The sequence below is a fragment of the Carlito syrichta genome, unplaced genomic scaffold (assembly GCF_000164805.1).
Source record: "Carlito syrichta isolate Samal-C Ts95f unplaced genomic scaffold, Tarsius_syrichta-2.0.1 Scaffold310954, whole genome shotgun sequence".
Taxonomy (NCBI): domain Eukaryota; kingdom Metazoa; phylum Chordata; class Mammalia; order Primates; family Tarsiidae; genus Carlito; species Carlito syrichta.
Genome location: NW_007255050.1, coordinates 298,986 through 324,181, shown reverse-complemented (window position 1 = coordinate 324,181; position 25,196 = coordinate 298,986). Strand labels below are relative to the sequence as shown.

At 42.0% G+C, this 25,196-nt stretch overlaps 1 protein-coding gene across 1 annotated transcript in view; it reads right to left on the bottom strand.

Annotated features, from left to right (window-relative positions):
• Positions 1–590: 590 nt before the first annotated feature.
• DSCAM (DS cell adhesion molecule) overlaps positions 591–25,196 on the bottom strand; it is a gene marked incomplete at its 5' end in the record, with an annotated part of 312,828 nt that continues 288,222 nt past the window's right edge. Inside the window, 3 exons of the mRNA XM_008068451.1 lie at positions 591–1,560; positions 17,914–18,216; positions 19,918–20,115. Coding sequence (XP_008066642.1) covers positions 1,208–1,560; positions 17,914–18,216; positions 19,918–20,115 — 854 coding nt within the window. The remainder of the gene's footprint in view (positions 1,561–17,913; positions 18,217–19,917; positions 20,116–25,196) is intronic.

Sequence of the window (25,196 nt, the reverse complement as noted above, 5' to 3'; positions counted from 1 at the left end):
GTAAAGATAGGACAAGTAATAGAGGGTCGGTCTTCTTCCTCCTCACCCAAGCTGGGGTTACATGTGGGACTCTTGAGGCAAGGGTCAGCAAATATTTCCTGTAATGGGCTGGCCAGGTAGGAAATAGTTAAGCCTTTGTGTGGGTTACATGAGCTCCGTTGCAACAACTCATCTCCACCACTGTGGCATGAAAGCAGCCCTAGACAATAGCCAGAAGTGTCTGTGACCTTGTTTAAACAAAACTTTATTTAAAAAAAAAACAGCAGGCGACTGGATTTGGCCCATATGCCATAGTCAGCTGATCTGTGGCCATGGGCAGGCAAGGAGCAGAGCCTTGCAAGGGTTTTTAAATACTTAAACCAGCCTCTCGTTGTGATGGAGACCAGCTCACATTTTGTCATCTCTACTCAGAGAGTAGGAGCTGTACCTTCTTTGTGCTTCCTAGTGATTCCTGAGGAGTTCAGAGCATTAGTATCTTCTCTGGTTTATTGAATTGGGCTCTGGGTTCAGACCTGGCGTTTCCAACCAGAAGTATCAGTAGGAAGGAGGACCAAGCGATCAGTAGAAGACAAGAGAAGTAGACATCAAAATAAAGGCAGACGACCTTTTCTTTTTTATTTCGCTTAGACAAAATGCAAAGAGTGTCTCATTAAATTAAAAAATAAACAAAAAAATAAAACCAAATTGATTCCCCCCACCCCTTCACTGACGGCACTCATCCTAATTAACAACAAAAGAAGATCAAATTGAGGACCCAGTTTCTAATGGGAAAGAAAGGTGTGCAAACGTGACTGAAGTTTTCCCCTGCCCCCAAATCAACGTTCCTTTTAAATCCACAAATAGACTAATTTCCCCACCCCCCTGTTTTCTTTCTTGACATTTGTGTGATAGAACTTCCAGTCAGAAGGTTTAATTAGTCCCCCATGCACTTTGTAGAAAATCAGTAAAAATGCAATAGCCTGTGAAGATCATAAAACTGGACTTCTTTCCCAAAAAATCAGATGCCCAGGCGGATGGAGCTCACACTCAGACAGAAAAAAAGCAGGAGAGTCTTTGCACTGTCTGTGATTTCAGTATTTTCTTTTTTTTTTTTAATATATTTTGGCAATTTTCTTTAATTATAAATATTGGAATTCCGTAAAAAAAAGGTAGCTTTGATTGAATTGTTTAAATTGTATTTACAACCACTGTCCAGTCATGCTGTTTGTTATACGAGGGTGTAAGATTTTGCGTAGGGGTTGTTTCCTTTCAAATGGCCCCGAGAGTCGAGCAGTGATTCTTGGGAGCTGCTCATTTTAGCTGCCTGTCCAAGCTCTGCCCCCTCTCGTTGAGGTAATGTGGCCACGGCCCCCGCCTGCCAAGACTGTCCTTCCCTCGTGGAAGAGGTGGAGGAAGAGGCCTCCATTGGGATGGGTTCAAGGACCGTGGGGCGCTTCAGGGTCCGACTTTTCTGAGGTTCCAAGCACGCTTGTCCTAAACTCAGGTCCCTGCTGGTGCCTGGACCACCTCGATTTAACAAAAAGTCCATTCTAAGGTATGGAGGCAAATGTATGAGGTCACCTGGAAACAAAGACAGAGCAGTTAGTTGATTTTTTCATTTCAGTGCCCTGTGTGCATGCAATAGGCCATGCAGGGTTTAGAGACAAAAATGACACTGCACATGAGTGCATTTTTTAAGTTACTTCATCAGAGCTCACCACATAGACAAGCAGAATCAGGCTTATACCTCACCAATGGGTACAGGAAGAACTTGCTTCCCTCCTGTACATTAACTTAGACTCTTCAGTGTTATACATGAATGAGGGAAAAGGAGGTAACAAGATCTTTCAAAAGCATGATAAACGAAAGAAAAACATATATCAAAGGCAACAGTATCCACTGGGTATGAATTGAGATAGACTGAGCTCTGCATATAATTGGAAGTACTGGAAAAGCAAAGGGATTGGGGAGAGAGCTAGGGATGGTAAGAAAAGAATAATAAGAACTGGCTCTAGTCTTGACAATCCTGCAACACCTTGTGACCTTGGCCAACCACTTAGTTATGGGTTTCTGTGATTGCTTCAGATGAAAACATCACAGCATAAGACCTCCTAAACAATCTTTGCCTTCCTTCTAACTTTCTCCTTGTGCTTCTTCTATTTCAGCTGTGCTGTGTATAGAATAACAACACCGCAGATCAGAGTATTTGTGTTATTTCCTTCTCATGGTCACTTACTTTGGCTTCTACAGTGTCATGGAAAGGCACCCTCAGGTCTCCTTTAAGAATATCTGCTGTGGGGAGAAAGGTTGATTGATGGTCTCCAACTGCAGCCCCCAAATGTCAGGGCTTCTCTGGGCTGCTCCAAGTCAATTACAAGCATGACAGGGTTCTTCTGATGACAGTCTCTGCCCAATGCAGGGTTTCTCTAACAGGCAACTTTTGCTCAGGGATTCGTCATCAGCCTTGCTACAGCCTTCTCAGAAGTACATTTCAGTGAGGTTCTTCCTATCCAATTCTTTCTTCCCTTTCTCCTCTCACAGGCATCAGACCTTCATCATGGTCCCTGAACTTCCGCCTCCTACTACTTTCTTGTTCTTCATTCTCCACAAGAATTCCCCCAATAAATTCTTTGTATATCTAGTCTGTTTTGACATTTGCTTCTTGGAAAACCTGTCTTCTTTTGAAGGTTAACTCTGGCCTCTCATTGCCAAATTCTATGGTTTCTTCTTGATCTTCATCCAATCTGAATTATTACAACATTTAATGCTGTTGATATTTTTGTTTTTGTAACTCTCAGCTGCCATGGCACTGTGGTCTCAGATCTCTTCCTACATTCTTTGACAATCACTTCCCACCTTCCTTTACTGGATCCTTTTTCTATCAGTATCCTAAGTACAGAGTTTTCCTACTGGCCTGCTCTCAGTCTCTCTTTTGGAGGGCTTGGCCGTTTGTGTCATCTCTTTATAATTAGCTCTTATGTCTATCTTTTCTGTTTTACTCTCTCTACTGAAACTTAGACTTGGACTTCAGTTGCTTTGATAGACATTTCCACATAAATGTCCACCCTGAATTCTGAATGCCACAGTCTACAAACCCAGTTCATGAAGGCTAACCTCCACTCTCACCTTTATCCCCAAATTTACTTACTCCTCTATACCCAATCTCATGTAATGTCATCACTATTTCTATTCTTGAAACCTTATTGGCACCTTCTTTTCCAGGCTAATTCTATTTGCAAAATATCTCTTGACTCCTTTTTATTTCCATTTTCATAGCCCTGATTCAAGGCTTTCATGCATTCTGTCACCCCTCCCTACAATTAGAACCTAGCCACCAGGTGCATTTTGCAAGGAACACTGCCCACCCTGAGCTGGACTGACTCTGCTGTTTTGGTGCAGACAGCATGTATCCTCCAGCCCGGTGCTTTCTACCTTTCTCACTTCAATATGCATGTAGACAAGGGAGATTTGTGAAACACACTGAGATGAACACAGGGGGCACTTCCTGGTCATCTTGAAGTCTGAGGAACTCACTATCTTGGCACACTTGTAACTCATGACACATCAGGTAAGAATTTCTGGCTACAGAATAGACTGGAGGTGTGGGGTCCCGGAGCCAAGAGCTCAGGGAGGAGGATGCGCAGGGAGAGAGACATGAGGATAGTCTGAGCTCGGGGGGAAGCTGGGGAATGTAAGAAAGGGAATGAAATGGTAATATACAAAGGATGTCCAAGGAAGATGGCTGCAGAATCAATGACATGTGAGAGTCATGAGCAACAAGGAGGAGTCTGGGCAACTCTCTCCAGAACCTGGATGGACTATAGAAACACTAACTGTGAAAAGATGTATAAGCCAGAGATCATATTTTGATGGCAAGACATGATAAGTTTGGTTTCAGATCTGTTACGTTTAATATAGTTGAAGACATGCAAAGAAAGATAAATAATATGCATTTTTTATCTTGACAACATATTTCTAGCACAACTCATTAATTTCAGAATCTAAAATAGTGGAAAATGTCTGGTTTTTTAAAATTTTTTGTTTCAAAATATTTCCTGCTTTCCTTATTTTCCTATAAGCTCATAGTATTCAGTCAAGCAATCCTTACCCAGCCCCTTAGGGCCCTTGGGCTCTGAGGGTGTAAGGTTGGGGGATCACAAGACCACCGGAGCCAAACAAGGGCCGCCATTGTCTAGTTGCCAGCCTAACAAGGCAATGGGAGTGATGTGTGTTTAGACAATGACGTAAACCCCAGAGCCTTAGAAAATGCCTTCAGGTATACCCACTGAAAGAGAATTACCAGTGTAATAGAAGGAAAGGACTACTCAAGGTCATAAGAGAACTAGAAATAAATAAAACCAAGACAAGCACTGAAAAATGCATTTTATACAATTTAAACACGCATAAAGTCTTTCAAAATGCTGTTACTTTTCTTAAAAGTTCTTTTTCCCAGAAGAGGGGAATGCTGACCTTATTCTTGGGAAATTTACCAAGTGATTTCCATGTCCTTGCATTATTACATTGTTGCATCACTTAATATTTATGATTCAAAATTCCACTTAGCATTTTCTAATTGGCTTTTTCAGGATGTCTTTATTCTATTAAGTGACAAAGAGTAATTATATGATTTCATTAAAAACTATAGCATAATATTCACTAAAGTGACCCCAATGACACTGAATTTGGCTTACTGAATCAAAGGCCTCTAATTCAACATCGGCTTCCTGCAGTCAACTGGATCAAGGGGAAGCCCAGTATTAAATCCTAGATAAAAAAAATTGGCCATAAAACTCTTACAGAAATAAATGACATAATTTGGCACTCTTATAAAAAGAATTTTGGTAACTTGATGCAATTAGACTTTGGCTTTGAAAAAATAATGGCATGAGGTCTACCATTATAGACTCTACTGTGAAAAGTTCAGGAATATATTGCCATATGTAATAGTTTTGCTTTTGAAAAAAGCAAGTGTTTAGTTTTTAAAACTTTATGGCATTGAAAATTATGCTCATTTATGGTAACGCATATATTTTAAAATTTTTCTTTATCCTGGGGTTATTTGCAAACTATGAATACTTTACTAGAGCTGTCATTAAGAAATAAATTGGAAAATTACTTTGTAATGTGAAGATCATATTGTATGTGAATCAATACACCCTAATTGACCAATTTTGAAATTTGTGGATCTTTATATATCAATCTCCTAAACATGATTATTTGCCTTTATCTCAGAGCTCTATAGACAAATTAGATTAACTTGCTTTTTTATTTATATGACTAATAGTATTTTTTATTATGCTCAAATATTTGAGAAACTGTGAAAGACATTTACCTCTAGGACTATTTAACAATGTAGGTCAAGAATGCCTCATGCTGTTTCCAAGACCCAACTCAATCATGATCACGACATATTTGTAATAGATTTGGGGATAAATTTCTATTTCAGCAACTCCCCATTGAATGCACAGAGCTTATTAAACCCCTGCAATGCAATAGCATCTTGGTCCCTGCTGGATTACAGAATGCTCAGGTCTTAGATTGGACAGAACAAATGTGTTTGAAATCAAAAGATAGGGCTCATAATATCTTCATTCTGCCTGCAGGGGTTCCACTTTAGATGCACTGATCAAGAGGCTTTGAGCAGCTGAAATAGATTGGTGAGAAATGAAAATTCTTCACAGCTCAGCGTTACGTCTTTATGCACTGGGGCTATTTGTGTCTGCTTATTGCAGGTCTGAAAAGGATGTCTGAATATCCAATACCTAGAATGGTTCAGTTTTTCAGGCAGAGCTCAATGCAGTTGAACAATGCTCTAATTAGTTCCTTTCAACAGTGTGTTTTTTAATTAGCACCCATAGCAGCCCTTTCAACCATGTTATCTGCTGCCAATGAGCTTGCTCAATAATTCATGGGCTTACAGGGAAGAAAGCACAAGAGTAGTCTTTGTTTATTACAAGCACTTTATGTCCATTAAAATACCAGCCCATGTGCTCATCCAGATACCCATTGAGAAACTGGATTCTCTAATCACATATCCATTTCCTACACACACTAAGACAACTCATGCAATTACTGACCCAGGAAGAGAGATGTGAGGTAGGAGACTGTGGTGACCATCCATGAGCAGAGAAGAACTGAGTTCCAGGGACAGAGATGCTGGAGCAGACTGAAATCAGAGGAGGTTGAGATGAATGGGGCAGGTGGGTAGGAGGGAGGATGGCTGAAAAAGAGAGAGAGAGAGAGAGAGAGAGAGAGAGAGAGAGAGAGAGAGAGAGAGAGAGAGGATCAAAGAGATGGAAACACACACAAGGAGGTAGAAGGAAAGAAATGTGGCAAATGTGGCAACACAGACCCATGGAATGATAAAAATTGGAGACAAAGGGTCACAAATAGAGAACAGTAGATAGAAAGGGGGAGTGTGGTAACTGAATCCAATGGAACAGTGATAAAGAGTAGTGGGAAGAGAGAGGACCCCAGAAAGGTGGGCATGGTGAGAATAAATGTGTATTATCAACTATACAATAGCCTTTGTAGAGCATTAAAAGACTTGTGTCCCCAATGGCAGCCAGCCACCTCTCACTGGGGTGCCCATCTCTCACACTTCACCTTATCAGCCTTACAGCAGCCCATGGAAGGTCACAAGCTACACCCATCACTGCTCTGCTGGAGGGAGCCCAGGCAGTGGATATGAATCCCGCCTTGAGGGATGAGGATGATTTAGCCATTACTGAAATATTATGCTTTATTATTTGACATCATGCTTCATTTCTCATTCTCTTGTTGCTGCCCTCTGGGGACCTTCAGTTGCCACTAATGTCTCTGAAAGTTCTGATTAAATAAGTCAGCATTGATTTCTCCCTCTGTCCCTAACCACTTTGCACACTTGTATCATTAACACCTCCTCGCCTCTGGTCCTGAAATGATTTGGCTTCCCTCTGCATTCCCCACATTTATCAGCCAATACGTGCTCAGAGCTTGTCATTCTCCACTAAGGGAGCATTTGAGCTGTGGTTGGCCTGATGGTATAAAAACTGCAGAATTAAACCTGCCTCATTTCAGTTGAAAGACAGGAAAGTGAAACTTCCTGAACTTTCTCAATATATTCAGACTCACACACAAAGTTTGAATATATTTCAACTTTGAAAGAAGGATGGCAAAATCAATACTGAAACAGAACAAGAATGAATTGATTCAGAAAATCTATAATGGATGTGCATCCCATTAATTTATCCTCAAACAATGGTTCTTTCCACTTTCCATGCGCCACATTAGGAAAAAATGTCTCAAGACTAGATCAGTGTTTCTCCATCAAGGAGAATTTTTTCCCCCAGGGGACACGTGGCAATGTCTGAAGATATTTTTGGTTGTCACAGTGGTGGGGGTGGGAGGATTGCTGCTACTGAAATCTACTGGTTGGAGGCCAAGGATGCTGCTCAAAATCCTGCAATGCACAGGACAGCCCCTACCACAAAGAACTGTCCTGCCTTAAGTATTAGTGTGTTGAGCTTGAGAAACCCTAGTTTAGATAATCAAAGTTCATATCTCCATGTGTATCCTGATTTCACTTCAATTTTACCTGTGAAACATTGAATTCAACTGGGATAAGGAACTGTATTCCTCAACTTCAGGATACTAGTTCATAAGGAGTTATGGCCTCGGTTCTTCATGGAAGAAAATAAGACATGGTCCAATGGAGTCACGGTCAGAAGGCAAAAACCCAAAGTCTCTCTCCAGTGGAAACTGATGAAGTAGAAACTAAGTACAATGGAAAGAGCACTAGTTGGAAAATTCAGAGTTTTGTGTTCAAATCCTGCCTCTGCCTCCAAATAGTTATGTGATCCTTTGGAGTTTTAGTGCTCTCATCTTTAGTCAAAGGAAGGCAGCACACTATTTTGTACCATTAAGCCTCAAAGAGTCTTTCTTATGATCTGAGTTAGCTCACCTAAGAAAATTGGTTTCATACATCTGTACTGGGAATTTGGGGATAAGCATGGAACAAATGAATACATTTCTAGGGGCCAAATATTCCAAGACACTTTGCAATAGCCTCCCTCCTCCTCTTATGCAATACTCTGTTAGTCAGAGACTGTGAAAACATGCATATGCTTTCCCAAATTTGTGTGGAATGAAAGTGAATCACAGTTCTTAGGGGCTTGCATTTCCTCTGGGGACACATAAAAAGAAACTTTCATCAGTTTCTAACAAGGTTTGGTATGTATACTTGGATAGAGCTGGATATGAATGCAAAAGTAAGAAACAAAGAAAGCTTACCTTGGGTTTTAGCAATTTCTATAAAAAACACAGAGATCATACTAGCAAAAACATGACAGTGTCAAAGAGCTAGTTCCCAAAGAGGAGCATGGAGTCTGCCCATACCAGAGGCAGACGGGATCTAACACTTTTTTAGTTTAATATTAATGTTGCAGTACGGTAATGAAAACTAGTAAACGAATCTCTCCTGGTAAATGAATCTTCACTCCCAAATGGCAACCAGGAAAAAACCCTAAATAAATAATGTGAGATTGATATCAGAGGTCCATGTACAGGGATTCTATTACAATTCTTGGCTTGTACTAAGGAGGCTTCATGCATTTTTAAGAGCTCATCGATATTGTGATCCTCCTACTTGCTGGTGAACTTTAAAAACTACACTGAGGTCTGAAAGTAAGGCTTTGAGTTTGTTACAGCTCCCGAGTCTTTTGAAATACAGTAGTTCTGAATAAAAGCCAAATCTGAAAATCCTCCCTGGCATTTAGACAAGCTCAGAACTTGCTAGCAGTGACTTTGGAGCACCCATTGGGGAAGGATCCATAAGGTTCAAAGATAGATCCAGGTCTCACATAAGACCCACAAGAGACCACACACTGGGAACCACTTGAAGCAGAACCCTGGCTGGGGGCCTGTGCTTTCCTCAACAACCTTGGGCATCTTGAATCAGAAAGAGCTGAGTTAGACTGGAAGTGAGAGAATTCCCGACAGAGGAAATGTACATTTGTGGAGTTGAAGGAGGTTGGAGACCAGGGGTCAAGGCTGTTGAGAAAGGAGGAGGCTGATCCTTCAGAGTCTTGTAGGTCTCTATCCTAAGAGTAGTGGGAAGCCAGGGAAGAGGTTAAACATGAGAGGATTAACTCTAATTCTTGAGATGATGATTTCTTTCTAGTTTTGGATACAGGATACATTAAAACTTGGAGCCAGCAGAATCCACAGGATCAACATACATTTTTTAATATTCCTGGGACAGTCATCTAACTTTGGCTTTTCATGACATCTCACTGGGCTGTGTGTGTATGTGTGTGTGTGTGTGTGTATGCATGCGTGAGTGCATGTGTGTGTGTGTGTATGTGTGTGTGTGTGTGTGTGTGTGTGTGTGTAGGAGGTGCCTGTCTTCCATGAGTTGGGCTTTGTATTATTTCTTGGACCTTCTCAAGATTTATTTGTCATGTATCCTTAGACCCCTTTGTCTGCTGTCTTTGATAACACACTATTCTAATAAGCCAATATGACTATGGGGGGTGTTAATTTATTGCCACTTTTATGTCTTAGAATAATACCCAGTATTTTGTATACAGAAGATATTCCATCAATATGGGCTGAATACATGAGAGCCATATATTTGTATTTTAACAGGGTCTGTCTTGGATGCAATGAGCCTTCAAGCACCATGGTGAGATGCTTTGCTTGTCATTTGTAGCCCTGGAATCTGGAAGCTTCCTTCTGGTCACTCCACAGGATGCAGGTAGCCCTCCCAGCTCCACATCACTGATCTATCAGGTACAAGTCTTTTCTTCACCTTTCACCTCCTGAGGGACTGACATAGCATAGGATTTCCCAATGATTAGAACTGAACCCTAGTAAGCCAACTGTGAACAGTGAGCTGCCTAAGGGGGCTCAGAAGTCAGAGGAAAGGCAGTCAAAGTAAAAAAGAATAGAGCCCTAGAACAAGAGAACACCAACACCAGCATCAGCAACCATAAAACAGCCACAGCATGTGACAAGGTCAAAGACCTCAGAAAGCGGGGGCAGTGACTGGAAAAGGCCCCATGGACATATGTGCTAAACTTTAAATTCAAGCCAATGAACTCAGAGGTCCATTGCAAGCTTGAGACTGCTCAGAACAAGTCTTGCCTTCACTTTATGCATCTGAGGGGCATTCACTGAGAACAGATTGAAGTTCTAGGAGTCTTGGAGGAGGAGAGCAGGATAACCTGCAGGGGGCAAGTGGAGCCCACCAGTCACCAGGAGGGGAGGGAGTTGCAGGAATGGGAAGGGATGTCGCTGGGAGCAGGAGGCCCATGTGTCTGGCCCAATGGAGGCTGAGGCAGGTGGGAACTGGAGGGACAAATCCCATGGGTGTGGATGAATGCTCCTTAGTCTGCACCTGTGCATCCTGAGGGGTGCAGGAAACTGGCCCAAATAACGACCTTGCAATTAATGTAAAAAGAAAAAAGCAAAAAAAGAAGAAGCCAAAATTACAAATGTTCATCAGAGAGATCTGGCTTTACAGCAGAGAACCAGGATAAGCACATTTCAGTATCCAGGTCTACTGGAGTAGAGTGGGCGTGAATAGCAGTATGCAGTGTGCCAGGCTTCGCTAGATGGCCCCAGGGTTCTTCTCACTTAAAATTCTATAGAAGTGTTTGAAAGGCTGTATATATTTGGCCATTCAGAAGGAACTCTTGATCCCTGCTGTGAATGCCAAGTGCATTCATATCTCCAGGCCTTTATCTTGGCTCTTTTCTCTGTCTGGACCACCAGTAGAAGCTGTGCTGGGCTCTCTCCATACCATGATTTACATCTCATTGCCTCTGAGAGGTCTTCCCTGACCATCCTTTCCAAAATACCTCCCTGTCAGCTTTTATCTCCTTCCTTTGCTTACTTTTCTTCCCAGCACTCATCATTATCTGAAACTATACTAGTTTATTTGATTAATATCTCTCTCCCTCCTAGGACTCCTTCAAGGTGGAATCTCTGGGGCCATGTTTACTGCTGTATCCACAGCCCCTAAAACAGGACCAGTTTTTAGTGAGCACTCAATAAATGTATGCCAAGGAAGAAAAACAAGCAGGTGGGCTAAGCGGGAAGGAGCAGGGTTTTCTCTAGAAGGATGGAGCTCAGAGCAATGACGTGTGAATGTGTGTGCACATGTGTGTGTGCATCATGCATGTATATGCATGTGTGTACACTCATGCAGGTGTGTGCCCATGCAAGTGTGCATATGTGCACGCATGGACCTCACATGCATGTGTTCATGTGTGTGTGCCCATGAATGTGTATGTGTGTGTGTGCATATATATGTGTAGGCATCAAGGAGACTTGAAAGAAAATCCTTTCCATATACCTTAGAATAACATCCATGAAAGAAATTTCAAAAGTGAATTTTAGTGATGTATAAAAGAGAGAGAGGATGCAAGTTCCAAGGCTTGGGGTCCCAACTGCTCCATCCAAAGGAGGAGAAGAAGCAGAAGGAGGGAGACACAATCATTTGAAAAGGAGAAAGTGTGAAGCCTTGGCCTTTGTGTGGGAGCAGCAGTCTGGGCAAGTTTCCCGGCCAGGAGCAGAGCTCAAGTCCTCAGGTGTTGAGGGAGATGCAGAAAGAGCAAAGTTGATAGGGATGGGGAGCTCACTTAGTACTGAAGATTTCTGGAGTTCAATTTTGATTCAAGAACCAACATGAGAGCCATGTGGACTTCAGAGAGGGAAAACAGCGTGGTCAGAATGACAACAGAGAATAAGAAGGCCAGCCTTAGTCAGAATACTGGCGGCCTGTGCAGAAGTCGGCTCTTTCTTTAAGTAGATAAGGGCTCTTTCAGGCAAGGGTTGCTGGCCTCTCTGCATGCCTTGGGCACCGCCTCTAGCTTCCCACTCTCATACACTCTGGAGAAGGTGATTTATAAGATGAATGAATCCTAAAATTAAAACTTAGTAACTGCTTCAAATGACTGGTTATTCAGCAAATGAACAAGTTGACACTAGGCAATGGCCATTTATGCCTGGAAAGCCTCAAATGCATTTATCAAGGAATCAAGGGAGGGACTGAGGTGAATGACTCTAAGTCTGGGGCCCAGAGAACATAAGGACAGAGACTCCAAGGGGCTGATGCTTCCCCTGTGTTAGTAGGTCAGGCTGTGTTAGGGTGCACACTTGGAGCTTTAAATTGATTTAAGTAGCTTTGTGCAATGGCATCTCTTGATCGCACAGGATAAACATCATGAATAAAAAAGAAGTGGTCATCCAAGAATGTTAGAAAATGGCTCAAAATGCCACCTGAAACCAAGAATGGGTACTGTAATCAAAGTACTGGAAGCCACCTTGACCCAGAGGGAAAAAAAAAATAAACTACTAAACTTTCCAGCTGTCTCTCAGAGGAATAGAGAGCTTTGTTTGATCCTGTTTTTAAAGATGGAAATAGTCATCTCTTATCAAAGAAGACAAAATAATATTGAGATTAGCATTTTATTTAAAATGTACAAGTTCTAAAAAAGAGGTAAATTCAAAATTCAGATATTATTAAACATCTAACTGGGATTCTGATGCCTGCCTGGTGTATAGCCGTTCACATGTCATGAAAAAGCACTCCTTTATCTATTCAAGAGATGTTCTTTTGATTTGTTAATGGCAAGAACAGAAAATAAATTTGTTTGAAGGTGCTGGAAGACATAGTAGACTTAAACATCCTTTTATTTTCACTAATAATTTCTAATAATGCATTCAAAATTGTTTGGTTTTGTCATTATCACTCTCATAATATATTCATTAATTCAATAATGTTTATGAGGCACCTACTATGAGCCAGACATAGTGTCAGGTATATATATTCAATACCATTAATTTATTTAAAAATATTAGCCGGGCTTGGTGGCTCAGCCTGTAATCCCAGCACTTTGGGAGGCTGAAGTGAGTGGATTGCCTGAGCCCGCGGGTTCAAGACCCGCCTGGGCAACTTGGTGAGACCTCATCTCTACAATAAATCAAAAATTAGCCGGGCGTTTAGTGTGTGCCTGTATTTCCAGCTACTTGGAAGGCAGAGGCGGAAGGATCGCCGGAGCCCAGTAGGTCGAGGTTGCAGTGACTGGGAGCAGCCACTGCACACCAGTCTGGGTGACAAAGTGAGACTCTAACTCAAAAAAATAAAAAATAAAAATAAAAATATATTTTGAGGCAGTGGCTCACACCTATTATCTCAGTCCTTTGGGAGGCCAAAGTGGAAAGATTTCTTGAGGCCAGAGTTTGAGACCAGGCTGTGCAATATAGCAAGACCTTGTCTCTACAAAAAATTTCAAAAATATTAGCCAGGTGTGGTGCATGCACCTGTAGTCCCAGCTACTTAGGAGGCTGAGGCAGAAAGATTGCCTGAGTCCAGGAGGTCATGGCTGCGGTGAGCCATGATCATGCCACTGTACTCCAACCTGGGTGACAAAGTGAGACTGAATCAAAAGGAAGGGAGGAAGAAAGGAAGGAAGGAAGGGAAGGAAGGAGAAATTTCTTGAGCATTAACTATATGCCTACTGACCTGTGAGAGAAATGAGAAGATAACTAAGATGTGTTTTCTATTTTCCTGAAGCCAAAATCTGAAGTAGAGTTTTGTAGATTTTTGATCCTGATTTGTACAGTATTTACAAGTTTAGTATCATAATAATTGGTACTGAAGACAGGAAAAAGAAAGTGGTAAGGGAAAACAATCATCAAAAAGAAGAGCTGATGGGGAGAGGGAGATCCAGAGACTTGAAAGACCAAGAGAAGGAATAAATAATGACTGATATCATCTAGAACCAAGAGGCTTATAGGTAGAGAATGTAATTTAAAACCACAGCTCCAAGAGCTGATAATTTGACATATCTTCTAGTCAGCAGAATAATAAATTGCAACCTTGAGTTTTGTGCCCAATGTCAAATTTAGTTATATCATAAAAGAGCAATAGAAAGGCTTTCCAAAGGCTAGCATATTTTCCTAGAGCATATCAAATAAATGTTCAGTGATAACCCAGTCAGCTAGGTTAGACAAAACAAAGTTCATGGACATTAGAACTCACATAGAATTACTAACTTATTCAAACCTATATGTACAAAGTCATTTTACTCTAAATGGTGCATTAAGACACTAGTAACTTAGCCATCTTTCAGTTGCTCCAGTGGATCCAGGCAACAATGCCACGACCAAACTTCAAACTTTAAAAAAAAGTATGAATCCAACAATATGAACAACATGCCATCAGAAAGAAACTTCAAGCCTTTAATTATTTAAAGGCCTGCACAAACAAGACAGTCATTTAATTTAGAAGTTCGTCCAATGCCCCAGAACACACACGAAGGGGACATGGCAATATGTTATTTTAGGCGGAAGGGTAAAGCTGTATGGTACAGAGATGAAGTCGTTGCCTTGCAGGACTCCAATGGCTACTAGAGGAAAACTAAAACTGGAAGGAGGGGGCCTGCAACAACACACCTGGAGTCACCATGGAGATTCTTTTCTTTTCTTTTTTTTTGAGTTGGAGTCTTACTCTGTCGCCAGACTAGAGTGCAGTGGTACGCTCCCGGCCACCGCAGCCTTGACCTGCTGGGCTCAGATGATCCTTTCACCCCAGCCTTCCAAGTAGCCGGAACCACAGGCACATACTACCACGCCGGGCTAATTTTTGATTTATTATAGAGATAAGATCTCGCCAAGTTGTCCAGGTGGGTCTCGAATCTGCGGGCTCAGGCAATCTACTCATCTCGGCCTCCCATAGTGTTGGGATTACAGGCTGAGCCACCGAGCCCGGCTTTCTTTTTTTTTTAAATCAGAGTCTCACTCTGTTGCCCAGGCTGGAGTAGAGTGGCACGCTCACAGCAACTGCAGCCTCGACCTGTTGGGTTCAGGTGATCTTTCCACCTCAGCCTTCCAAATAGCAGGAAAAACAGGCACATGCCACCACACCTGGCTAATTTTTTGATTTATCATAGAGATGAGGTCTCGCTAAGTTGCCCGGGCTGGGCTCGAACCTGTGGGCTCAGACAATCCTCTTACCGTGGCCTCCCTAAGTGCTGGGATTATAGGTGTAAGCCACGGCGCCCGGCCTAACATGAAGATTCTAACAACCACATCCACGAGACAACAGCAGAAACCACAACCAATATTGCTGAACATTTTCTTTGCTAACGGCTTCAGCTGCATTATGTGACACGTGTCTTGCACAACCCCGGCACACAGGCACCAATGTCATACCTATTTTACAGATGCACTCACTGAAGCCAAGTAAAGCTTAACAACATGCTCCACAAGCTTATTTTCTCTCCAGTGTTCCTCACCTTTAGGCTGAACAGCCTCAAAAAACCAGGGCATTTATTCTGCATTTGCCTTGCAAATAAATGCCAACAACACCAAAACAAACAAACAAACAAATAAATAATTAAATAAAAATACTTAAAATAAAAACACCCATAAATAACAGTCCATCCTTTCCCCTGAGGAGACAGACAGAATGAAAATAAATGAAGCATCTTTCTTTTTATATGCTGATATGAATCTTGAGTCCATCTGGAAGATTATTTGTTGGATAGACAATTCTTATTTTATGTATTTTTGTGCATTTATAAAACGCATTTTAGCCGGGCCTTATGCCATAAAACCCAAGGGAACTGCAGCAATTCAAAAGTGAAGATGCATTTTTGAAATGGAACCAGTACAGTGGTTCAAAAAATGAGTAAATTGAGAAATAAAACCGGATTCAACAAGTTTCATGGAGGAAAGCCTACAGGCAGTTGTTTCAGGGTGAAAAGGTGTGAGGTAATTGTCCAGACATAGACCTTTTCCCCCTATACCTGGGTTCTTTCTACTCCTTCCCTCAGGAAGCAACCTCTGGCCAACCCTGGTCTTTAAGGGATATATATGTTCCCAGTAATGATCTTGGGATGCAGTGACCAAACAGAACTGAGAACAATGTGAGCGGCACCCTTATGTATTATACTTGTAAACACCATATAAGAATTTGAATAATTAACTGGCTTGATCATAAAACTGCTTGCTGTACTGTACTGGGGTATGGATTCTTTCTTCACCGATTGGCCATCATCAATATCTTCGGTAAGTTCTAATAAAGCAATGTCTTTTCCTGCTGAACCTCTGGGTGGCTTCTTTGGAATAGATAAAGAATGTTAATTAATATGCAAGCCCTCTCAGATTTGGGGTTTCTGTGTTACAGAAATAGAACCAGTACAGTGGTTCAGAAAATGGATTAAATGAAAAATAAAACTGGACTCAACAAGGTTGGATCAGTCAACCCATCAAGTAAAGTCTATAGGCAGCTATTTCAGGGTGAAAAGAAAACAGTGATTCTTCAGATGAGAATACAATTGGCTGACATAGGTTGGAGTCATTCTGAAGAAGTATTGTATTTGTCTGCACAATGGTTTGCAAATACCTGAGCCAACACTTGAAAACCGACATTTCTGGCTCCTCTTAATGCTAACCTATACTGGGCTCCCATTTCCACTTGAGATACTGGGCAGCAGTGTACTAGTCTTTTCCTTTAGACGGTTGCTAACTTTGAATTTACCATGTCCCCATTAGTCTCTAACCTTTTCACTCTGTATTATCTGCCAGTAAAGAACTTGCAGACCTTAGAATTTACCCCTCTCCTTCACAACCCAGAACTTTTACATGTGTTCAAGTTGAAGACCAAGCTCCTGGCTGACCCAGTGTTAGCTAATTACACCTTGAGTAACTCGGTGAAGCCAAGTCCCAGACACCAGTTACAGACGAGACTTCTCTCCTTTCAAAAGCCCTCAGTGTGGCACTCTTAAAATATCACTCCCACATTTTTAACACTCTTCGCATCAAGCAGTGGAGGAATGGGGGTCTCCTCCTCTTGGATCTGGGTTCCTTGAATTCTGTGACTCCTTGTACAATAGAATATGGTAGAAATGATGCTGTGTCAGTGTCCAGGCCCAACCTGGAGATACTAGTTATTTCTTTTTTTTTTTTGAGTTGGAGTCTCACTCTGTCACCCAGACTGGCAGTGGCTGCTCCCTGCCACCACAGCCTCGACCTGCTGGGCTCTGGCGATCCTTCCTCCTCAGCCTTCCAAGTAGCCGGAACTACAGGCGCGTGCTACCACACCTGGCTAAATTTTCTTTGATTTATTGTAGAGATGAGGTCTCACCAAGATGCCCAGGTGGGTCTCGAACCCGCAGACTCAGGCAATTCACTCACCTCAGCCTCCCAAGGCGCGGGATTACAGGCTGAGCCACCGAGCCCGGCTACATACTAGTTATTTCCACAGACTATGTCTTGAAATACTTGCTGTTAGGACTGAGCCACCACACTCGGGAAGCTCAAGCCACCTTGTGAAGAGGCCTACATGGAAGGAAACAGGCAGATCAATGAGCCAATTTGGAAATAGATCTTTCGGCCCTAATTATTAAACCTGTCCAAGGTGTTGCCCTCACTAAACTCTGACCAAACTTCAGATTCATAAGCAAAATAAATGAATAAATGATTGCTGTAGTCTTTTTTTCTTTTTTGGAGGCAGGATCTCACTTTGTTTCCCAGGCTGAAGAGCAGTGGGGTGATCATGGCTCACTAGCCTTGAACTTCTGGGTTCAAAGGAGTCTTCTGCCTCAGCCTCCCAAGTAGCTGAGACTACAGATGCAAGCAACAATACCTGGCTATTTTTTAAAAAAATTCTGTAGAGATGGGGTTCCCACTATCTTGCCCAACCTCTTGGGCACAAGGAATCCTCTCACCTCAGCCTCCCAAAGTGCTGGGGTTACAGGTGTGAGCCACCACGCCCAGCCGATTTCTACAGTTTTAAGCCAATGAACTTTGAGGTGGTTTGTTACACAGCAATCAATAAACAGAACACCCATATGGTCTGAACACCCAGAAGGCCTTTCATGGTAGACGAGTGTGAAGGATGATGTGCCTCCCTAAACAGCATCCCTGCGTGGCCTTTCTCACCTGGCCGATGTGCCTTTGGGACTGCCATGTTCATCACTCGTCCTCCATCCTGAGGTTTGGGGGGAGATGCAGTGAACCTGCAGATCCCCGATTCTGAAGGGGTGCTGGAGGTCAAACTGTCCGTGTATTCGTTTGTCCCTGCCGTCAACTGTTCGGATGACGTGTCTGATATGAAGCACTCTGTGATGGTGAACTTGGCGTGCCTCAGCTGCTCTTCCATCTTGGCGTGCTCATAGGCCCTGGCCAGTTCTTCATAAGTGGAGGAGGCACTTTCTGTGGAGACCATGCTGCTTCTTGCTCGATCTACAACACAAACGAGAAAAACAAGAACGGATGACTCATCATCAGAAGTTTGAACCAAGGATGGCCCTTTCTGGCTTATGGCACTTTCCTCCAGATCACTGTGTGATTTGCCAGGAGTTTTGGCTCTTTGTCAGAGGTTTCTGCCTCTGCCACTCTAAGGGCACCAGCTTCAGAAGCCTCAGCAAATCTGCCTCAGGAAACCTTTGTTTTAACGGAATTGCTGCAGTCAGATGTCCCCACCCCAGGACATTTCCATAAATAAGTAATGCATCCCCCTTAAAAAAAATTCTGCTTTTACACCAGGTGCGGTTTGGCTCAGGAGGTTGAGGCAGGCAGATTGCTTGAGCCCAGGAGTTTGAGACCAGCCTGGGCAACATAGTGAGATTTCATCTGTACAAAAACTCGAAAGATTAGCCAGGCACAATGACGCGTCTGTAGTCACAGCTACTCCAGACGCTGAGGTGAAAGGGTCACCTGAGCCAGGAGGTTGAGGCTGCCATGAGACATGATTGTCATGATCATGCCACTGCACTTCAGTTTGGGCAACAGAGTGAAACTTGGACTCAAAAAAAAAATCTGCTTTTGATGAAACAGTTGAGGATACAGTGAGATACCCCCACTTCCATGTTCTAACCTGAAAATCAATCTGTGTCAATAGAGACTCTTTAACTGGCGTGAATGATTGGAGTTGCAATTCAGCTCCTCGTGTCTCAGCTTGGGAAGGAAGATATGACTTGGCACGGAAATTGGCCAATAGGCAGAACGGTCCCTGATCCCTGGGACACATCCTTTGTTATTGTCATCCTCTTATGGGGACTAAAAACAGGACAAAAGTCATTCCCAGCATACCCTTGAACTGGGCCATGTCATGTAGGTCAGAGAGGTCTCTGCATTTCAAACCCACTAAAAAGTTCTGAATTCACCTCAATGGAACTCTGAGACAATTCTCAGAGAAATTAACAGCCATAAAAATAAATTCACATGGAGACAATTCACTTCTGGAACGCTGTTTTTGAAGTATATCATCAAGAACAAAAGAAAATGAACATTAAAATTTCCTACAGCTATTAGGTTCAGATATAATTTCACTTCAAAACTTAAGGGGGGGGGTGTTGGGCAACCCAGTGCTATTCTTAGGCCCTGTCTTCTCTTTGAAGTGAAATCTTGGTGGTTGATGGCATAGACTAGATGACTTACCTTATAATCAACCCCTGCTTAATTGTCAAATGGATCAGCCTATGTTCCCTGTAGAGGGTGCTGAGACCTCATCGTGTAACTGCCAGTGCAGCGTCTTAATCCCGGAGATGGCAGAGGGTCGAATGCCCTTAGGGCGTATTCAGCAATTATTGCAATCATGTGGGTGAAAATTTAAAAATGTCTCTCTTTCTCCCAAAGGCACAGGAACTAAAAGGAGAGATCAGCATAGGTCTGAGATTCAGGGCATCTGCAAAACAGATGCATTTTTGTTCTGTTTTGCTGAATTCACTGGGCCCTACATGCAGTAAAGGCTATGCAGTTGTACTGGCTACTGCTAGATAAATGGCTTAACCATTTGAAAGTGACCTTTCAAAGAGAATGAGAAGGAGAGAGGAAGCGCTGTCTCTCCTCCCCAAGGAGTCCAGGAAGCCCAAGTTGTGTGTGAGGACATGGTTTTGGGCTATTCTGGTCCCCAGGGATTGAGGAGGAAGCGTCAGGGCTTACCTGTGTCTTGTGAAGGGCTGACACTGTAACTGTCGCTCTCCTTGTCTACTGATCCTGTAGCCCTGGGCGTCGGCAGCCTCCAGTCTGTGGTGAGGGTGTGTGCTGAGATGGTGGGGTGGGGTCGGTTGAGGGTCCACTGGCTAGCATAGCGGTTTCGTGCCGTGGGTCCAGCCTTGGCGTTCCTCCTGGTGGTAGGATCTGCAAAGAGCCAAGAATCACGTCTGTCTTTGTTTCCAGAGAAGTCCGGTCTGCTGGGAGCAAGAACAGAGGGCTGTTCTGCCCACCCCACCCTATTGACCCACCCAAGCACTCCAGGAAAACTTCCTTGACTTTTCCTGTGCAGAGGACTCTTTTTCCTTTACCTTATGACTTAAAGCGTTCATCTGCTATTAATAAAGTACTTAATCAACCCTGAGGGAAAAAGAATACTCCATTTGGATTCAGAAGTTGTAGATTTGAGCCTTGCTCTTGGCCCTTAATGATTTCATGACCCGAAGCACACCATTTAAATGTTCTGGGAGTCACCATCTTCTGTAAAACCAGGGAGCTCAGCCCAGTATGTTCTAACATGGCTTCCTTTGAACAGTCCTTCTTCCTTGAGCTGTTGTTATGAATGAATGGCGTTCCCCAAAGAGATATGTTCATGTTCTAATCCCCAGGGGCTCAGAATGTAATCTTATTTGAAGATAGGGTCGTTGTAGATGTAATTAGTTAAGATGAGGTCATATTGGAATAGGTTAGGCCCTTAATCTAATATGACGGGTAGGAGTTCTTATAAGAAGAGGAGATAGACACAGAAGGGAGCACCATGGGATGATAGAGGCAGAGGCTGAAGTACTACAGCTGCATGCAGATACATTTCTGTTCTACTGAGCTATCTAGTCTATGGTACTTGGTCATAGCAGCTGTAAGAGATTAATAACAGATGTCTCCTATATTATTGTTTCTTGCACTTATGCATTGTTTCAATTATGACTGTTTTAGTCATTAACTAAATTGAAAGTTCTTAGAGCAGAGGGACCATATCTTTACGTCTCAATGTTCTCCAAGTCCTTTGCTTATGATAACATACCTCTTCATTGGAATTGTCTAAATTTTAACAAAGATTTCTTGAATTATAAGGAGGATCCAAAAATAATGGAATTATTTTTTTGGAGGGCAGGACCCTTTTAGTACATGCTTCTACTTCTAGGTAAGTATTCTAGGAAACCACTGGCATCAGTTACTAGCTAGTGGTATTGTGAGAGGCTATGTTTGGCTTTAGTGAATTATTTTTTTGAGATTCTTTCAAGGCGTTTGCCCATTTCATGATGTTAGTTTATGAGCACACCAGCCCACAACACAGTGTTCAGCAGTTTTTTACCAAAATGGCATAACTCTTGTGCCCTACCCTCTCCCTGAGTGACTTTTTTTTGTTTTGTTTCCCCAGATGAAAAAAGTCCTCAAAGGGAAATGTTTTACTGGTGTGGAAAAGGTGAAATAAAAAACAGCAGAAGAACTAAAAAGCATCAAAATTGACAAGTTGAAAAACTGTTTTGAGCAGTGGAACAAGTGTCTTGATAGGCATATTGCTTCAAATTAAGAGTACTTTGAAGGTGATTGAAGTTTAAAAATGTAAGAATAAGTATACAATTGTTTATAAATAAACTCAGAGTTCTTTTGGATCACCCCTCATATTTAATATGGAGAACAAAGGTTAAGTTGGTGCCAGACGGGTTTCACTTTCTTTAAATCGGAAACCAAAGGCAGCAGGTCAATGAGGGTGAACTGAGTTTTTAGCTTAACTCTTTGGTGAGTTAGGAAGGATGTTCTACCAGTAAAGAATATTGGACACTGAAGTAGGCCACAGCATTGCCTTTTCTATAATTCTATGAATAAAGGGGAGCAGTTTAGTTACCTGAAATGATTTTTCTGGGTCTCCAGCAAAGGCAATCTAAGGTTCTAGATGGGTCCTTTTCACCTTGAAATTCTCTGCTCCTCAAAAAGGAATTTTATGCAGTTATATCTCATGATGGTCTGACCACTTCTAAACACAGCAGTCTATATTCACTGATAAGCACTAATGAAGTTTCAAAGGAACCACCCCCAGAGAACCATCCTGTGACATGATTGCACTGACTTATTTGTATGCTCTCATGAGCCTGGCCGTCTCTCCAGGGCAGAGGCAATGGTATTCCTTTTGGAGTCATCCATCCATAGAGCCTACAGTAATCCCAGGCATATAGAGTTTCCTGAAGAAATTCATACACCTAGGGTCACTTTGTGGATGAGGCACTGGAGCTCAGAGAGAAGTAGCCCAGTTATTAAGTGACAAAAATAGAACCCAAGCCTTCTGCCTTTCAGGTCAGATATTGCCTGTTCCTTGAACACACATGGCCTCATCCTGGGTGTCTAGGTTTTCTAGTACAGTGTCTGTCTGACACTGACTTGCTTATAATCCTGTGTCAGAACTTGAGGTTGACACTGGGAAGCAGTGAAAAGACTTTCTTTATAAATGGAAGTTTTCTTTACCGCAAATTTCTAGTTATTGGACTTTGAACCTAATTAATCATTCTGTAATACTGGAGAGGAGTATTAAAATGGCAGTCATATAGAACTATTTTAAGATTTCCTAGGTCATCAAAATACTCAGTCTTGGTGCATATTCTCTGGGGCATTGATTTGAAGACACATTTCATCCCTTACTTGCAAAATTCCATTTTTTTGTAAGTTTTTTTTTCTTTTGGCCTTGATTAGAATGTAAATGAGTTGTGTTGGAGTGCTCTACACAACAAGGTATGAATGATAATCAAGTTTCTTCACTGAAATGTTAGGAGAGAGGTCCTCAAAGAGATAGAAAAACATTATCATGGGTAGGAGGCTAAATGTCTTCCAGGCACTATTGACTTCATAAGTGGAGCTTAAATAAGTGGAGCTTGTTATTTAAATGCTAATGAATCTTTTCCAGAAAATTACCCAGTCCCTTACGTAAGTTTTGAGGGTTCTCATTTTTATTCTTCTTTAAGTTTCTTGCAACTACAACAATAGATCATTCTGAGCAGGTTTACTGCTGGCATGGATGCTGGGGAGTGGAAGGGGAGGGATCCCACTCCAAGGATACAATTATTTCCTTAAATTCCCCAAATTCTCTCATGTGTCTCCTCCCTGTGAGTTCAGTCCCCAATGGTGGGCAGGGGTCTTCGCTCTCATAGCCCTTTCCTTGCTGAGATCACCTGATTTGGAAAATTCCATGGGTAAATCGTACATGTCAGCCTCTATTCAAAGTCAGAACTCTTTTCAAGTTAATTTTGTTCATTGTCCCTTTTTTTTTTCTAGGTGAGGACAGTTTTACCACTGGCCTGATAATATTGAAAATATAGGTCATGATATTAGTTTCCTCAGTGACAGCCCACAGTTCTGTTCTGTGCTATGCAGGCATCCTAGAAACAAACTTGTCTCAAGATGTAGAATAATGGGGTACTTGACACATTTTCTTTTAATAATCAGGTTTTTGGAGCCATTGTTTCATACCTGAACTAAACTCTGCTGTATGATAGCTCCTGAGATAGCAGCTAAAATAAAATTTATACTTGGATTCCACTGGGTAGACTTCTTTGTGTAATTTACTAGCTCATCTACTAAGCAAATAAACGTTGGGATTTACTGCTCCTACGGAGAGTCATTTTGTTAGGTTCCCCAACATTCTAATACAAATAAAACAGAGTGATTAAGCATCATGTTTGCTAAACAGCCAATGAGTTAGAGGGTGTGTGATATAAATAGCTTTTGGCATTTCAACAAGGGGTCTGAACCCAAATTAAGCTGCTGCCCATTGAATCAAATTATTTTAATGATCCTGAATTTGGGATAAGAGAGGATTTTGTGGATAATAAGGTTATAAAACATGTCATGTGTACTGTGATCATGGTATTAATCTGCTTTTATCTCCTGCTATTGGTTTCCATATCTTGTAGAGGGTTGAGGCCTCAGCTTTACATAATGGATTTACTAGTTGAGTCTGAGAGAGGATGAAATGCATAGATATACACATTCCCTCATTTAACTGACAAATATTTATCAAGGGCTTATTATATACTGAACTGCTGGACACATCTCATCCAACCAGGTATTCCAACCCAGCACTATCTCTAGTATCGTTCTAGACGATAGAGTATGTATTTGTCCAAAATTCTCAACAATAAAGATTCTATCTATGTTGTAAACTCTTATTATTTAATATATACTAGGGGGAACCCCTCAAAAAATAGAATTGGTTTTTGAAGAGCAGGTCTCTTATAGTACAGGCTTCTCCTGCTAGGTAAGTGTTCTGGGAGCCCATGGGCATCAGTGTACCAGCTAGCATTGTTGTGAAATACTGCGTTTGGCTTCAGTGAAATTTTTGGGAAGAGATTCTTTCAACATGTTTGCCCATTTCATGATGGGTGATTTATGAGAACACCTGCTCACACCACAGCATGACCCCATGCTCCACCCTCCCTATTCATCTGATCTTTCCTCAGCTTTCATTTTCCCCAGATGAAAAATGTCTTCAAAGGGAAAAGTTTTGCTGTTGTGGAAGTAGTGAAGCAAAAAACAGTAGAAGCACTAAAAGGTATTAAAATTGACGAGTTAAAAAACTGGAGTAGTGAAAAAAGTATCTTGGTAGGTGTATTGCATCAAACAGAGAGTACTTTGAAGGTGACTGAAGTTTGCACATGTAAGAATAAATACACAATTTTAAAATAAATACATTTTGGGTTTTTGGGGTTCCCCATATATGTATATGTAGTCTCTACATATCTTTTATGTACTATCATCTCTACTTAGAGGCAATCTAGAGTAGCTGAGGGTGGGAGTTTTGAAGTTAGGTGGCCTGGGCTTGCAGCCCCTTTGCACTATCCACTGGCCATGTCATTCTGATTAGGTGACCTCCTTGAATGTGCCTGATTCCCTTGTCTTTGAGAATGGGTGACATCTTTACCTACTTTAGAGCTGTTGTGGGGCTTCAGTGAGATTAACATGCTAGAGTGTCCCGGGTACATGGGGAGAGCTCAGAAACCAGTAAACTGTGGGGCCTTCCTTGCCCATGATTTTTGTATAGCAAATAGTTGGTCAGGAATGGTACACAATCTGAATTTATTGGGAAGATGCTGGCAGGAGATTCAGTAGGTTGATCAGGAAGGCTGAAGACTCAATTTAGAGTGTTTGACAGACAAATACCCATTAAAATTATAAAGTGAGATGCTAGAGAATGCTTGTGATACAGAAAGAAGTTGAATAGTAGAGACAGTAAGGACTGG